The sequence below is a fragment of the Hemicordylus capensis genome, chromosome 6 (genome assembly GCF_027244095.1).
Source record: "Hemicordylus capensis ecotype Gifberg chromosome 6, rHemCap1.1.pri, whole genome shotgun sequence".
Taxonomy (NCBI): domain Eukaryota; kingdom Metazoa; phylum Chordata; class Lepidosauria; order Squamata; family Cordylidae; genus Hemicordylus; species Hemicordylus capensis.
Window position 1 is genome coordinate 104419881 of NC_069662.1, and position 17354 is coordinate 104437234.

General features: G+C 43.2%; 1 protein-coding gene across 2 annotated transcripts in view; it reads left to right on the forward strand.

Annotated features, from left to right (window-relative positions):
• The window catches only part of OSBPL10 (oxysterol binding protein like 10), a 121261-nt gene that overhangs the window by 59448 nt on the left and 44459 nt on the right, over positions 1-17354 (forward strand). For both annotated transcript variants that reach the window (XM_053260203.1, XM_053260204.1), the window contains exons 5-6: positions 10342-10552; positions 11977-12128. In XM_053260203.1, the coding sequence (XP_053116178.1) occupies positions 10342-10552; positions 11977-12128 (363 nt within the window). The remainder of the gene's footprint in view (positions 1-10341; positions 10553-11976; positions 12129-17354) is intronic.

Consider the following 17354-nt stretch of genomic DNA (forward strand, 5'->3'; position numbering starts at 1 on the left):
CTGGGTCCGACCCCGCCCAGCGGCCCCTCTGATGATGTCCCATGCACATGATGTCATGCACAGGGGTTGTGCCTGGCCCGGAGAGAAATTCCCTCCCCATCCATGAGCGAGCGCTTGCCCGTCCTTCAGGCAGCATTTGCTGCCTAAAAGCATCTATTCCCCTTTCTCTCCTTCCAGAGAAATGACAGGGAAACGCTCGCTCGGGCTCTTTGGAGCTCGAGGCCATGCCCCCTTTGGCCTCGGGCTCTGAAGAGCCTGAGCAAGCGCTTCCCTGTTGAAAGCATCTATTCTCCCTTTCTCTCCCTCTCTGGCGGGAGAGGAAGGGGAATTGATGCTTTCAGGCAGCAAATGCTACCTGAAAAGGACGGTCAAGTGCTGGCTCGGGGCTCTTAGTAGCCCTGACGTGGGCGGGGGGAGTTCGTTTGGGGCTTTTCCAGAGCCTGAGCCATGCCCTCCTGGGGGCTTCAGTGGCCCCTACCATTGGCGGCCTGGGTTCTTTGAATCTGTTCGCACAATTGTGGCTATGCCTGTGCTTTAACTGCCCGTCCAGCACTGGCACAGGGGTGGCTGGTGGCACAGTGATTCTTAGGAGCTTACGTGACAGACACGGAGCGATGCAGGGCAGCCTGGGAAGCCCATGTGGCTGCTGAGAGGATGCACGGACATCTGGGAATTGTAGTCCCATTCTGAGTGGAACTACAGTCTTTTCTGACCAGGACTACAATCCCCAGATGCTCACATTCTCCCCAGGCTGCTCTGTGTCACTCCCTGCCCGCCCCCTGAATCTCCTGAGAATTGCTGCACCATCCTGCCCTGCAATCTGATGCCTGCTGGTGGTGGGGGAAGGGATTTCTGACACTGGAATCTCAGTTTTACTGATGTGCACAGTCCTAGTAGCTGCTATTGTGCAGTCCAGTTTACAGCCCAGTTCAGCTTGAGTATCAATCAGTCAATCAATCAGTCCCTTTATTACGGTCACAGACCAGCACAGTTTACAAACAGAAGCCTGACCAAAAAAACCCCAACAACCTACATATCCTACAGGGTTATGATACAGTAGTTAAGCACATAGTTAAGCATAAAGGTCAGTTAACAATTATTCTTAATGAACTCCTGGCAATTTTTACTGGCTATTAATTCAGCTCGAGTAGTAGGAGTGTATTACCCCATTGACATCAGCCAACAGATATACATAGCTTAAATAGAACTGGGTTTTGTGGAATCTGAGGCTCGCTTGCAATGTATTCTAAAGTAGGGATGTGCACGAAATGCTTTGTGCATATCCCAGGGGGCAGGGAGGGGGAGCTTTTCAAAGGAGGTAGGCAGGTTGTACCTGCTCCTGCATTGAGCTGCTGCCACCCCATGCTGGCCCATTGCAGCACTGTCATTCTTTAAACCTAACTTGAAAGCAGAAGCTATGCTGCTGTCCCCTTCAAACTGCTGCACCAATGGGATGCCTCTTCCAGCAGCCCTCCCATGGCATCAGCACACAGATGGTGCTGATGCCATTTGCGTGCAAGTGCAAATGGCATCAATGCATCGACGCCAGTGCATGCATTTCACAAGGGCTGCTGGGAGAGGCATCGCATTGGCGCAGCAGTTTAGAGGGGACAGCAGCATAGCTGCTGCTTTCAATTTGGATTTAAAGAACGACAGTGGGGTGGCACGCAATGCGGTGGTGTGCGGTGGTGGTGGATCAGTGGAGGAACAGGTGGGACCTGCTTGCCTTATTTGAAAGGTACCCCCTGCCCTGCACCGAAATGTTTGAGTTCCAGGAGGTTGAATTGTTTCAGCGCCTCTCCAGAGAGGTGCCAAAATGATTTGCACACATCCCTAATCTAGAGCCACTGAGACTGATGATGTTCACTGGTAAGTTTCAGTGAAATGAAAGATGTCAGCCTTGGTGTTCAAACATACACTTCATGTTATGTGAATAAGGCAGAAATTCCATAATAGCTTTTGCTAGGAATGCTTAATAGGTTTCCTATGCCAAGTTTATTTTCTCTGAATGAATTTTACCAGCTCCAGCTGGGTCAAGTGCATGGATTGGTCTTGGTTAATAGCTTCTGTCATACACTGCCACTGTCGATTTGGGTTTTTGTTTGTACATTGGGCTTAAAGTTATGCATGCCATATCTGGATTTCTGTACAGATGCTTTATCACTAGGTGACTGGTGAATTTCATGGCCTTTCTGTACAACAAGGCTCTAGAAAAACTACACTATTCTTTTGTTTTCTTATAGCATGCTGTAAAGAGCATTTGGTACTTGTGTATAGAGAATGACCATTCAAACTGTGTGTGCTTGCAGTAGCCTTTGGATCTTCAGTTTCACATTCAGCATACATGGGCTGCTGCATCAAATGAAATACTGTATTACGGTTACAGACCAGTACAATAGTAATATATACACATAGAAGCCCAACAGAGTAAACCATAAAAGTTGTAATATAACATTAACAAGTTAAACAGAACAGCTGAATTGAATTCATAATGTGTTCCCCGTGAATTTTGATGGCTATCAAACAAATCTTAGCCACACTTAGCTGCTTCTTGCAAATGGATTTAGAGGTTGAAGACCAAAGGCTGAAATACCAGCTAGTTAAGCCTAGGCATTAACTAGCCTTAAGCTCTGAATTAGTCATTTCTGATGGTTTGCAATATTCGGAATGAGTCATTTCTGATGGCTTGCAATATTCATTTTATATAGATTTAGATCCTTTCCAGGCTCTATGCCTCTGTGGATTTCCACAGATAAAAAATGGTTCCTTGGCAGTGCTATTCACAGGTTCATAATCCTGCCATCTGCCTTAAGAAAGGGGACCAAGTTGGTGCCATCAAGTTGGTGTCAACTCTTAGTGACCACATAGATAGATTCTCTTCAGGATGATCTGTCTTCAACCTGGCCTTTAAGGTCTCTCAGTGGTGCATTCATTGATGTCATAATTGAGTACATCCACTTTGCTGCTGGTCGTCCTCTTCTTCTCTTTCCTTCAATTTTCCCCAGCATTATGGACTTCTCAAGAGAGCTGGGTTTTCACATAATATGTCCGAAGTATGATAGCTTAAGCCTGGTCATTTGTGCCTCGAGTGAACATTCTGGACTGATTTGTTCTATGATCCATTTGTTTTTCCTGGCTGTCCATGGTATCCTCAACAGTCTTCTCCAGCACCAAAGTTCAAAAGTGTCAATGCTTTTCCATCTTGCTTCTTCAAAGTCCAGCTTTCACATCCATAGAGTGACAGGAGAAAAACCATTGTCTAAATGATTCTAATCTTTGTAGGTATAGACACGTCACAGCATATAAATATTCTTTCCAAGGCCTTCATTGCAACACTACCAAGTGCTCCCCTGCAGCGTATTTCTTGACTGCTGGATCTTTTACTGTTGACAGTCAATCCTAAAAGGCAGAAGCTATCCACCACTTCAAGGTCAATTCTTAGGCTGAGTTCCGGTACCCGTTGTCGTTAGTTTAGTCTTCCTTACATTTTGTTGTAGGCCCATTTTTTTCACTCTGCTCCTTGACTTTTCATTACTAGAGCCTGCAGATCATCCACATTCTCAGCTATCAGAGTGGTGTCATCAACATAGTGCAGGTTATTGCACGTGGTAGAAACATATATAAAATTATGCATTTATCAAATACTAGACTTTCAGACAACTTAAAAAAACAACAACCCATGGTTTGTTAGGTCCTGAACATGGCTTCTAATTCTCCTGAATCTGTATATTCCTTCCTCCCCACTCCCCTACCTCCTGAGCTCCAGTGTGAAGGTCTGAAATGGAACCATATGGTTTGCTAAGCCATAGCTCTGTGGCTCATCAGAACCTGGAGCTGTGTTTGACTGTGCTTTTATAAACCATAATTAGACTAGGATGGGGCAGTGTTTGACCAGGGACTGGGAGAAGAATGTGATCAGCTGGACCCAATTGGAGATTGCTTCTGCTCCCCTGCCTCTTTTGGTTAAAATATATAAAACCTGCAGTTTGCTGAGGCTCGCCTTGATGTCGTGCCAAGTGCGTTAAGTGTGCACTTGGCAATGCACTTGGAGTACTGGAGGTTTGATTCTTTTTTCTTTTTCTTTCCTCCTTTTAACTTCTACAGTAAACAGCAGTAGTTTAGAAAGGCTATGAGGGAACCTAATTAAGGAATACTACTCTGAAGTTGGTTAGAGCTGTGAACTATCCCTTCCCTGACGCTTTCGGTTTTGTTTTGAAAAGCATTTGAAAGTTAAGGAAAGTTCTGATATTTTGTTTTAGTGTCCTAATTGATATGCATATTGGTATTATATAATTATAGTCTGAGATTATAATTGTTGACTCAATGTGTGGCAGCTGTGAAAAAGGCCAATTCCATGCTAGAGATCATTAGGAAGGGGATTGAAAATAAAACGGCTAGTATTATAATGCCCTTATACAAAACTATGGTGCGGCCACACCTGGAGTACTGCGTTCAATTCTGGTCACCACATCTAAAAAAGGACATTCTAGAACTGGAAAATGTGCAGAAGAGGGCAACCAAGATGATCGGGGCCTAGAGCACATTTCTTATGAGGCAAGGCTACAACACCTTGGGCTATTTCGTTTAGAAACAAGACGACTGCGGGGAGACATGATAGAGGTCTAGGAAATCATGCACAGTGTGGAGAAAGTGGATAGAGAGAAATTCTTCTCCCTCTCACATAACACTAGAACCAGGGGTCATCCCATAAAATTGATTGCCAGGAAATCTAGGACCAACAAACGGAAGTACTTTTTCACACAATGCATCATCAACTTGTGGAATTCTCTGCCACAAGATGTGGTGACAGCCAACGACCTGGAAGGCTTTAAGAGGGGTTTGGATAACTTCATGGAGGAGAGGTCTATCATCGGCTACTATTTAGAGGGCTATAGGCCACCTCCAGCCTCAAAGGCAGGATGCCTCTGAGTACCAGTTGCAGGGGAGTAACAGCAGGAGAGAAGGCATGCCCTCAACTCCTACCTGTAGGCTTCCAGCGGCATCTGGTGGGCCGCTGTGCGAAACAGGGTACTGGACTAGATGGGCCTTGGGCCTGATCCAGCAGGGCTGTTCTTTTGTTCTTCTTATTATGGTAGAAACTAGATCTCAGAAAAACAATCAAAAGATGAATACAAATTCCACTCCATTTGAACAGAAATCTATTTTAGTTTTCTGTTTACCTATGGAAAATAGAAAATGGGGAAATTACTACACCTCCAAGAAAATAAAACATAGGTACGGTAACTCGACTTAGCTTAGATAACTATCCTCAGTTGATTAGCCAAGATGGTGTCAGACAACAGGAATGTTCGGTAGCTTCTCAGAATGACGAGCACATATTTAATTGGTCAATGGGCATGTATAATTCTTCTACATGTTTCTACCATGTGCAAATTTATTTTTAAAGCAATTTAATGTTATCAGATGTTTTGAATCAAACAAATACATCTCAACCCATTCCAACCCCAAAACAATTGTATAGTCTTTTGGATAATCCTCTGCCTGGATAATAATGAAATGCTTACAGATATGTTTAAGTTTATCCAGGTTCAGTATTTTATTTCAGAACAGGTCTATGAGAGAAAATTAACAGGTTGGATTTGTAAGGAAAGGAAATATCAAGCCTCAAGGCCTACATGAAGATGATGATAAATCTTATTGAAGTAGGAATTCTTACAGTGGCTCCCTCTACTAAGATCTTTTATAATGACCTAAATAACTCCTCTTTGGATCTTGGATATGAACATGCCAATAGTTCAAATCTTAATCTACAGATATCAAGGGGGCAATTAAATGAAACTAGCTGATCCGGCGCAAAGCATCTGCTCCCCTGGTTTGCTGCCGTCTTCTCCCACCACCACCGCATTTTTGCCTGCCCGCCCTTCTCCGCCCACCTGCTGCCGCCTCCTTCTTGTTCCCTGCCTGCCCCATCTCCTCCTTTTGTGCTGCCTGCCCCGCCGCTGTTTTCTTCGGCTGGCCAGCCACCACCACCATATTCTTTCCCAGGTCCAATGGCTATCCAGCAACTCTCCGAACTCTCACGAGAGCTGCCACGCATGGGATTAGCCACGGGTACATCTTAGAGAAATAAATATAAAGAAGATTATATCAGATTGGGAGATGCATAGGGAACAGTATAAGCCAATAGTTAAGGATATAGTCTCAAGGAACTCCTTAAACAGTGCAGATTTGACATTTTCAGACCCTGACCTGGTTATAATAGATGAATGACATAAATTCTCCCTAGATGAGAATAATAAAATAGACTCTATGATAGGATTGGTAGGGGAAGGAGAAAATGAATTCTTTTAAGGGGGAGTTAACACAAAGTTATGAAGATCAGTAGCCTGAAATTGCATTGAAGGAAGCTAATCCTCCATCGGGCTGTCCCCTTTGTATTTCAATATTTAATTGGCCACTGAAAAGACTAAATGGCTCTTGGAGAACAGGAACTGAAGTCCTGAGTGACATATTGGCCAAGGTCAGGGTAACTTGGAATGATAAAGGAGACTTGATATATTCTTGTTTTATACTTTGATAACCCCAGGAAATCTAGGGGTATTATAGTGTTGTTTCCTCCCAATATAGATCACAGATGTGCCTTTTGGAGTCTGTTGCATCCGTTTGAAGATAAAAGCATATTGTTTAAATGGGGAAATCATCAGAATATCCAGAGATATAATTCAGTTTATTATTGTCCTTTGACATACTCAAATCTTGTAAACAGACAAAAGAATGATATAAACAGAGGAATGCTATTAAGAGGAATTTCTGCGAATCAGGAAATTTGAGGGAAAATCTCCCCCCATTTGTTTCATATCCTAATAATATTTTAATTATGGAGAGAAGGAAAGTTGCTGATCTTGAACATGGGGGAAAGTCTCCCTCAATTTCCTCAGTAAAAGATAGGATATACCCACATTCAGTTCAGCTCAAACTAGGATGTGAAACCAGTTGCATCTTTCTGTTGCATCATGGTTTGTAAACTACAGTTAAACAGTGACTTTTATTTGGGTGGAACTGCAAAGCTGTGTGTTAACCGACCACAATTCCCCCAGTGTGCAAGCTTGGGAGGTCAGAGGAGGAGTGCACAGGCTCAAGAAAGTTAGAAGCTGTGGCTTGTCTTTTGTATGGCCCACTGTGTTTGAGGCTGAGCATGACTGCTTCCCAATTGGCCTTTGGGAAACGCATATGAGATGGGACTGGACTTGTCTTCAGTGTGAAGGAGCTGGCATGAATACTGTTCTTTGCAGAGGGGGGAAAGCCTCAAACACAAAAGCTTTTGGTAATGCAATTGTGGCGTATCCAGAATGCTTTTATTTATATATAACAAAAAGTTGAAGAATGCTACAAGACACAGAACACTGGTAATGTTATTGATCATTACCTTAAAATATCTCTGGGTAGAGCTGAAATGGAGTTTGCAAGTCAAACTTAGAATACCACATTGTATAACATAATGTATTGTAATTTCAGGTTTGGTACATACTGTACTGAGAATTGGGCAAATGTGGGATTTTATAGATCTGTTCTCCCATTAATCCAGCCAAATAGTCTGTTCAGTCTTACAAAAACTTTGGTTTAAAATGAGAGTTAACCTTCAGTCTTTGTACACTACTAGACTTCATCCTTACTAGCTAGCATACCTGTAATCTTACTCATGAGTAAATGTTGCATCCTTACATGATGATAGACCTACTCATGAGCAAGGATGCAAGGTTTCTCATGAGTAGTGTTCCAAACCTTGCTATAGTACATAGAACCTGAGGAAAGAACTGTGCTTTGTAGAGTTGCATCAGACAGAAATCCATCAGGTGTATTTATAGGAAGTTACTGTGGCTGGATTGGGGACCTCTTGAATTTCATACTATACAGGTGGCATTTGGGGAAGTACTGTGCCTTGTAGAGGTGCATCAAGCTTAGTGGGCAAAACTGATCCTAAACACACTTGGTTGAATTTATCCTGTTATTATGGGAACTTCAGAAGCTAATAACTGAGGAAATACTGGATCATCTCTCCCCCATCCAAAAAGACATAGGTTTATGCTTCAGCATATACCTGAAATTTTAAAAACCATAAAAAAGGATACACAAAATAGATATGTTCTCTAATGGCAACAACAACCACCCCATAGCAAAGAGTTGTTTTCTAGAGTGTAAGGGTCATTTTAAAGACTGCTCTATCTCATCTCATCCATTTTACATCAGATGTGCACCAGATTTGGAGTACTGTCTTTTGTCACCTAGTAGATGTCTACAAATGGCCAGGCAGTACAGTTGGTCCCCAATGTCAGATGGAAAAACCCAGCAAAAGTGCAAAAGAAAAACTATTATGCCATGTGTATGATGGCTTTATGATTGAATATGACCATTGTTGAATGGACTATTAAGTAGATTTTTGAGAAGGTGAAATGACAGATATTGTGGGATCAGAAGGTTTCATCAACACTATAAGCCATTGACTTAAAATGTTGATGAGACCTTCTGAAAAAGTAGTAATACAGTGATTTATGAAGGAGAGTATCATGGCTGTAATGTTTTCTGTTTCAGTAAACATATAATTGCATTAGTGGCATTGAGTCTATGATTTCCATATTAATGGATTAGCTCTCATCTATTGATGGTCTTTGTGATTCTTGCACTCAGGCTCAGCCCCACCACACATGGAGGGAAAAGCCCAGCCTCTGAAGGAGTGTGTGCTAGAAACCAGCTGGCTCTGGCCAGGGCAAACTGAACCCACAATACACCTGGGGAAGGCTAGCTTCGGCCAGGGATGGAAGTTCAGAGGGCATAGCCAAGAAGGTCTGGCATATAGAGCCAGAAGTACCAGGGCCAGAGAGGTAGTAGAGGCAAATGTTAGCCTTTTGCTAGAGTTAAAATTTGGATTTGGCCTCTGTGACTTTGTATCGAGACCACTCAGTTCCAAAGGGCTTTTCACTGAGAGAGATGGGCTGCAATAAAAAGCCTGGGACGCCAACCTAATGCAGAGAGAGATATGTGTAAATAAAGGAGAAAGCTACAGTTAGACTCCTCCAAATGCTTTTTGACCTGCAGCAGCCCTTGGTATTATGACTGATGAGGATCAGTCTCTCCCTGCATGATGCCATTCAAGTAGATATGGAGATAGAGTTAGGACTTGGGTTTGTTCCTGAGCTTGTATTTCCATTAGATGACTCATGGCTGCTTGTGAGTAGCTGCTTCTGTTTGTAATAAAAGACAAGCTGATCACCCAAGGCCTGTGAGAGGAAAGCTTATTTTCCAGGATGGGTTATAGAACTTGGATGTGCTGAGTGCTGCAGGTGACAGGTGGCATTCTGCATACCTTCCCAACATGTCCCTATTTTCCCATTCACCTGAATGGGAAAACAGGGACATATTGGCAGGTATGCATTCTGTTACTAGTTTCTGCTGGGCCTGTCTTGTAGCTGGTGACTCCTGGAAACAGCTGATTTTGAAAATGTGGAGAGCATGGTTTGTATTCTAACTACACCTGATTCTAAATACGGTAAATTATACTCTAAGGTATCCTACTGAAAGTTTTCCTGATATTTACCATGGCTCAGTGGGGAAGTAACTTGCCTAGAGAGCAAGAGGTTGCTGGTTTGAATCCCTGCTAGTATGTTTCCCAGACTATGGGAAACACCTATATTGGGCAGAAGGGTTATAGGAAGATGCTGAAAGGCATAATCTCAAACTGCGTGGGAGATGGCAATGGTAAACCCTTCTTGTCTTCTACCAAAGAAAGCCACATGGCTCTGTGTCGACACTGACTCAATGGCACAACTTTCCATTTACCTTACCATCTAGTTAAAACTAACTCTGTTTGCCATATAATACTTCTCTTCCTCTAAGTGTATGCCTTCTGTACTGTACTGAATACTTTGCCTACCACTGGACAATTTAAAACAACAATAACCAGTTCCTGTGTCCATTTGTGTTGATATAATTACTACCATGAATATTTATATACTGCTTTTCAACAAATGTTTTCAGAGTGGTTTACATTAAAATAATAATAGTAAGTAAAATGGTTCCCTGCCCCAAAAGGATTCACAATCTAAAAAGAGACATAAGGAACAACCACTGAAGGAGTGCTGTATTGGGTTTGGATAGGAAAGGTTGCACTCCCCCTGCTAAATACTATATAAGAGAATTGCCACTTTAAAAGGTGCCTCTTTGCTGAGTTTGCAGGGGTAACTATTGGGGGAAAGAGACACAGGACACCATATTACATCTAGTTTGACCTCCAGTCAATTACTTCCAGAACAAGGAAAATCTCTCTTTGACAAATTGTTCTGTGTTTGTGTGTGTACTATTTTAAAATATACTGTATATTTGCAGATCATGAACCAAGTGGAGGGGCAGCAGAAGAACCTTGTGCAAGCCATTGAATCCCTTCCAGGTTCTGGTCCTCTTTCTGCCTTGGATCAAGACTTGCTCCTTTTAAAAGCTACCTCTGCTGCTACCCTCAGCTGCCTTGGAGAATGTCTGCATTTGCTACAACAGAGCATAAATCAAGTTAGCCAGCACAGTGCCAGGACATTGCATGCAGGTGTGTGAATCTGTTTTTCTTGACTATTGGGGATTCCCATTGGTATCACAACTTTCCTTTTCCTATAAATAAGAACCAACTCTTAACAAAACACAAGACACTTTTCATCAGAATGTATAGAACAGGTGACAGAGCATTGGTGAGATCCTTCACAGTGGATCATGAACTGAGTCAATACTGAGCTTTTTGTCTTGAGTTTAAAACTAGAATGGTTTTGTTGGTGACGGATTTTTTATTTGTTTTAGTTTACCATCCCTATACTGTGAAGCTGCTTGCCTAAAGAGATGCAGCTTCTAGAATTCTTCCTTTGTTCCATCACAAAGATCAAACACAAACAAAAAGTGTTTGTAGAATTCTGTGATGTCACACAGTCCTGTCATCTCTTCAAAAGTAGAATGGAAACTTCCTTAGGTATATTATTATTCAAATTAGACCCACCCATGTTATCTTACCTGAAGCAGAGTTTGGGTGGCTGCTGCTGCTGCTGCTGCTGCAACTGTTGTAGATATGAAAAAGACTCAGGTGCCTAAACACTTAAGTGCCTACAGTGTTGATGCTAAGATTTAAAGAGGTTTTCTAGACTTCATTATTTCTAGACTTGAGTTGAAGAACAGTTTTGAAATTGATAGCTAAATACCATGATTGAATGAAAGGCTGATAAGTTATTCTCATAGCTAGGTAGCTATGAGACTGTATGAAGTCATACCTGGAAAAAAGATCATGGATGGCTAAACATTTGATGGTTGGCATTTGGGAATCTGTATACTTTATTCAGCTCAGTGCTGTACAGAAGTGATCTTTACACCTATCACATACCTAAGTGAACAAATAAAATCGGACACCTTTCTGTGTTAAGTGTGGTGGTAATTTTTTTAACCTGGAGCTCTCTAAACAATAGGACAATTTTTAATGTGAATAAAAGGTATACGAATACGATGAATATTTCTATACCACTTTTCAACAAAAGTTCCCAAAGTGATTTACATAGATATAAATTAAAAAAAAAATGGCTCCCTGTCCCCAAAGGGCTCACAATCTTTTTTTTTTTTTAAAGATAGACACCAGCATCAGCCACTGGAGAGATACTGTGCTGGGGTTGGACAGGGCCAGTTGCTCCCCCCGCTAAATAAAGAGAATCACAATTTTTAAAAAGTGCCTCTTTGCTCAGTTAGCAGGGGACAAAGGTAAATAGAAAGCCACCTTGATCACTGGTGCTCTGATGAGAGGTTTGTCATAGATGGTAGCAAAAAACTTATTTAATCATTTAAGGCTGTGTCCTTAAATGTGAGAAATATGAATGGCTTAGATTAGAGAGCTATTTTTGTTTAGGTTCCTGTGCATTGTGGGATCTCCCAAAACTAACTAGATGGAGCACTTGCTGAAGAATAGACACTGTAGATAACTTCAGTTTTCTCCTGTTTCAGACAGCATTCTAGGATGGCATGGGCCAAAGTCGAATTCCACAGAGCCACTGAAAAATGGTGCCCTTAGTTCTTTGACAACTGCTAGTGCCAACCTAACATGGGCTTTAGTACCATCTGTGACAGATGATGGAGAAATGCAGTCAGCCATAGAGGTGAGTGTGGTATACATCCATAAAATAATTTTAAAAAACACACAACTCCATTACTAGTATGCCTGTATTTAGGCCACTTAATGTACATACATGGTTGAATAGATTAATTTTGAAAAATACTTTGACTTGCTAAGGCAGCTCTGCTTGCTTTTTTTATTTGTTTGATTTATCCACCAAATCCTAAAAGCTCTATCCTATAGGCTCAGAGCAGCTTATGGTGTTCTTATTTTTCATAATCCTGTTCGCAAAAGGTTCAGAATACCTTAAAAAAAAAAGAGAAAAAAATTGTCAGAGAGGAAGAACCAGATGATAGGGCTATGCCGTCATGTCAATCCAACAGACACGTTGGATCAACAGGCCCTCTGTCAGGTGTTGTCAGAGGAAGTTCTGCTATGACTGCTGGTAGCCTCCATGCAGTCTTTGCAGAACATCCACATGTCTGTCAGATGCGTCCCACCCCCGCCCTTTCCTCTCCTCCTCTTCCTCCTCACCCTTTAACAGGCTGCCTTGAGCATGTAACCAGTTTGCCAGCTGAGGCTTGATTTTAAAGCAACCTCCCTCCCCCCCCCACCCCCGCTTTTCCTTCTAGGTGTCTCAGTGCCCAGGGAACCGCAGCATCTGGGCCACTCAGGTACACAGGACAGCTTTCCTTCTAGGATACTGAGTGGCCCCTCAGTAAGACCCCAGAGGACCACTCAGGGTCCTTGAAGGAAAGCTGTCCTACTAGGTGCTTGACTGGCCCAGCTGCTTCCTCAAGCACCGAGAAGGAGAGCTAAAGAGGGGGAAAGGGTCACTTCAAAATCAAACCTTAGTTGGCAAAGCAGCCTGTCTGCACCTGGTTACAGGTAAGTGGGGGGGGGGAGAAGAGGGCGGAGAAGTGACAGTACTGACAGTTGGGAAGGACAGTTTGATATGCCTTGTCAAAATCTGACACTTTTGGCCCCACACAGGTCTACCAGATGGCGTTTGGTTGTCCTCAGGCTCATGGAGGGGCTTCACTGCTTTGCCTCACCCTCTGCTGCAGCTTGATAGCAATGGCTGCGAAGGAGTTGCTTATGATAATGTGCTCTAGGAGTACTAACTCATAAGGGTTAAATGCACTTTTAAATGTAAGTTAGCAGCTGTCTGTGAAGGACTGATTTATCTCCAGGAAAACAAAATGTGGACATATTACCAAGGTTTTATTATTCTACTTCCTAAACCTTCCCAATAGTTGGCCTTTTCTGAACAGTAGAAATAGCAAAGGTGCTTGCTGGATGATATTAGTAAGGTACCACATGTCAAGAAGTGGGCATTTGCAAAGATTTTTCTGTTCTCTTGCAAACTGTTTGATCCCATTTTGAGCTAGACTCTTGTATCCTTCTGTGTTGATGTTTTCAGTCTCCTTCCTAATGATCCCTAGCATGGAATTGTCCTTTTTCACAGCTGCTGCACATTGAGTTGACAGTTTCAATGAGCTGTCCACCACGACCCCAATATTCCTCTCATGGTCAGTCACTGACAGCTCAGATCCCATCAGCATATACTTGAATTTGGGGTTTTTCATCTCAATGTGCATCACTTTACACTTGCCAACATTGAACCACATTTCCCACTTTTTCGCCCACTCACCCAGTTTAGAGAGACCCTTTTGGAGCTCCTCACAATCCATTTTGGATTTCACTACCCAGAAGAGTTTGGTATCATCTGCAGATTTGGCTACCTTGCTGCTTACTCCTACTTCTAGATCATTTATGAATAAATTAAAGAACACCGGTACCAGTACAGATCCCTGGGGGACCCCACTTCTTACTTTCCTCCATTGTGAAACTCTCAATTTATACCTACCCTCTGTTTCCTGTCTTTCAACCAGTTAGCAATCCACACACGTACTTGTCCCCTTATCCCATGACTGCTAAGTTTCCTCAGGAGTCTTTGATGAGGAACTTTGTTGAAAGCTTTTTGGAAGTCCAGGTATACTATGTCAACTGGATCACCTTGATCCACACACTTGTTGACACTCTCAAAGAACTCCAAAAGGTTGGTCAGGCAAGATTTAGCTTTGCAGAAGCCATGCTGGTTCTCTCCCAGCAGGGCTTGTTCTTCTATGTGCTTTACAATTTTATCCTTGAGGATGCTTTTCATCAATTTACCTGGAACGGACATTAAGCTAACTGGCCTGTAATTTCCCGGATCACCCCTGGATCCCTTTTTGAAAACTGGTGTTACATCGGCTACTTTCCAGTCTTCCAGTACAGAGCCTGATTGCAGGGATAAGTTATATATTTTAGCAAGGAGGTCGGCAATTTCACATTTGAGTTATTTGAGGACTCTTGGATGGATGCCATCTGGCCTGGCGATTTGCTAGTTTACAGATTTTTCTATACAGTTTAGAACATCATCTCTTGTCACTGCTATCTGACAGAGTTTTTCAGCCTCCATCCCCAAAAAGCCTGGCTTAGGAACAGGTATATGCTCAGTATCCTCTGCTGTGAAGATGGATGCAAAGAATTTATTTAGCTTCTCTTCAACTTCCATATCCTCCTTAATAATCTCTTTCACTCCTTCATAGTCTAATGGTCCAACTGCCTCCCTGGCAGGTTTCCTGCTTCTGATGTATTTTAAGAAGATTTTGTTATTCCCCTTGATGCTTTTTGCTAAATGTTCCTCAAACTCTCTTTTCGTCTCCCTTATTGTCACCTTGCATTTCTTTTGCCAGAGTTTGTGTTCCTTTCTGTTCTCTTCATTTGGACAGGCCATCCAATTTTGGAAGGAAGTCTTCTTCCCTTTTATGGCTTCCTTGATGTTACCTGTTAGCCATGCTGGCATCCTCCTGGACTTAGTGGTACCTTTCCTCCTTTGGAGTATACAGTCTAACTGGGCTTCTAGTTTTGTGGCTTTGAGTAAATTCCATGCATTCTGGAGTGAAGTGACTCTCCTGATTTTCCCTTTCAGCTTTCTTTTCACCATACTCCTCATTTTGGATAAGTTTCCTCTTCTGAAATTCAAAGTGTCTGTGTTAGACTTCCTTGGTGATTCTCTCCCCGCATGTATGCTGAATTTGATCGCACTATGGTCACTGTTCCCTAAAGGGTCGATGACACTGACATCATGCACCAGGTCCTGGGTGCCGCTCAGGATTAAGTCCAAGGTCGCCTTCTCTCTGGTTGGTTCCAAGACCAACTTTTGGTTCTAGGGCACAGTCATTCAGCATATCTAGAAATTTGATCTCTCTGTCATTACCTGACTGTGAATTGACCAAGTCTATGTGTGGGTTATTTAAGTCACCCATTATTACAGCCCTGATTCTCCTTGACACCTCCCTGATTTCCTGCTGCAACTCGCAGTCACTGTCAACGTTTTGATCCGGATGGCAATAGCACGTCCCCAGTAGCACATTTCCTTTCAGGCCTTGTATTGTCACCCACAGGGTTTCTCTGGAGGACTCCAGTCCACCTAGGTTTTCTAGTTTGTTAGATTCAATCCCTTCTTTAACATACAGTGCTACTCCACCTCCAAGGTGCCCCTCCCTGTCCTTTCTATAGAGTTTATATCCGGGGATAACAGTGTCCCACTGGTTCTCACTGTTCCACCATGTTTCTGTTCTGCCCACTATATCTATTTCTGTGTTAGCAACCAAGCCCTCCAGCTCACGCATCTTGGCTCCGAGGCTTCTGGCACTGGCATATAAGCACATGTACGCTGAATCTCTTACCTGGTGTATGCTATCTTTCTTTGGACGCTTTGACCAGCAGTCACTGCCTTCTGTTCTTTATGTAGTTCTACTCTGTCCACTTTTGTTTTATCTGACTCCTTTGCACCCTCGCACTTTGAAGGATGGCATTTGCTGAACTGGATATTGCCCAGCTCCCGTTGGTGTCCCCAGGCATCATTCCCCAGGTGTCATTTTAAAAGCTGCTCTGCAACCTTTTTTATTTTAAGCACCAGCAGTCTGGTTCAATCTTGGTTCAAGTGCAGCCCATCCCTTTTGTACAGGCCTTGCTTGCCCCAAAATGTATCCCAGTGCCTAACGAATTTAACCCCCCCATTCCGGTACCAATATCTCATCCATGCATTGAAACCCCTCAGCTCTGTATGTATCACTGTACCTGCGCTTGGAACAGGTAGCATTTGTGAGAATGCTACCTTGGGGCTCCTGGACTTCAATATGCTACCTATCAGCCTAAATTTGGCTTCCAGGACCTCCTGACTACATTTCCTCACATCGTTGCTGCCGACGTGCACCACGACAGCTGTCTCCTCCCCAGCACTGCCTAACAGCCTATCTAGACACTGTGTGATATCCGCAACCTTCACACCCGGCAGGCAGGTCACCATGCAGTCAACACATGGGCCACAAACCCATCTCTCTACCTCTAATGATCGAATTACCACTACAAGGAGGCCCCCACCCCCCGGAGGAGTATCCCCTGTGCGAGAGAATATGGACTCATGTTCCACAGAAGGGGTCGCTTCTAAAGGAGCATTTCCTTCTTCCTCAGACCGATGTCCTCCTTCCCCGAGACCTTCATTCTCCCTGACAGCAGAGCAGCTATCAGCCCTGGTGTGGGATGCCTCTACCATGTCCCTGAATGTCTTGTCCGTGGGCCTCTCTGTCTCTCTGAACTTCTCCAGATCCACCAGCTTCATCTCAAGGGAATGAACTTGTTCCCTTCGAGCCAGGAGCTCCTTGCACTGAGCACACACCTATGACTTCTGCCCATGGGGCAAATAGTCATACATGTGGCACTCTGTGCAATACACTGGGAAGTGTCCCCTCCCCTGCTGACTTTCTATCTTCATACTGGTTTTGTTGGCTGTTTACAGTATTTAGAGATAGTTTATTAGAAGGATAGGTCTCAGCTGTATTGGTCAGCTAGCATAGCATCTTACTTCAATTTTTTTCCATTGTCAGGACCAAAATAGATGTGATGCTAGAGACCCGTGACTGGATCTCATTACTCTTAAAACAGAACGCCACAATAACTTTAAAACAATGAAGAGGGGTTCTCCTTTGATTTTGATCAGACCATTGGTGCTGGGAAGGGGAGTTAGCCCTTCCCCCATGCCAATGTTTTAGAGGCTTTTTCAGCTTCCAGAAACTGATGTGGCCCCTGGGTGTGGGCTGGGGGCATTTTGTTTCAGCACTGAGTTGTAGAATTAGAATCTCATGGGTTTAATAATTCATGTAACCACAGATGCAAGTAGCTCTATCTCTATATGTATATGTTCAAAATAATGGGGCAA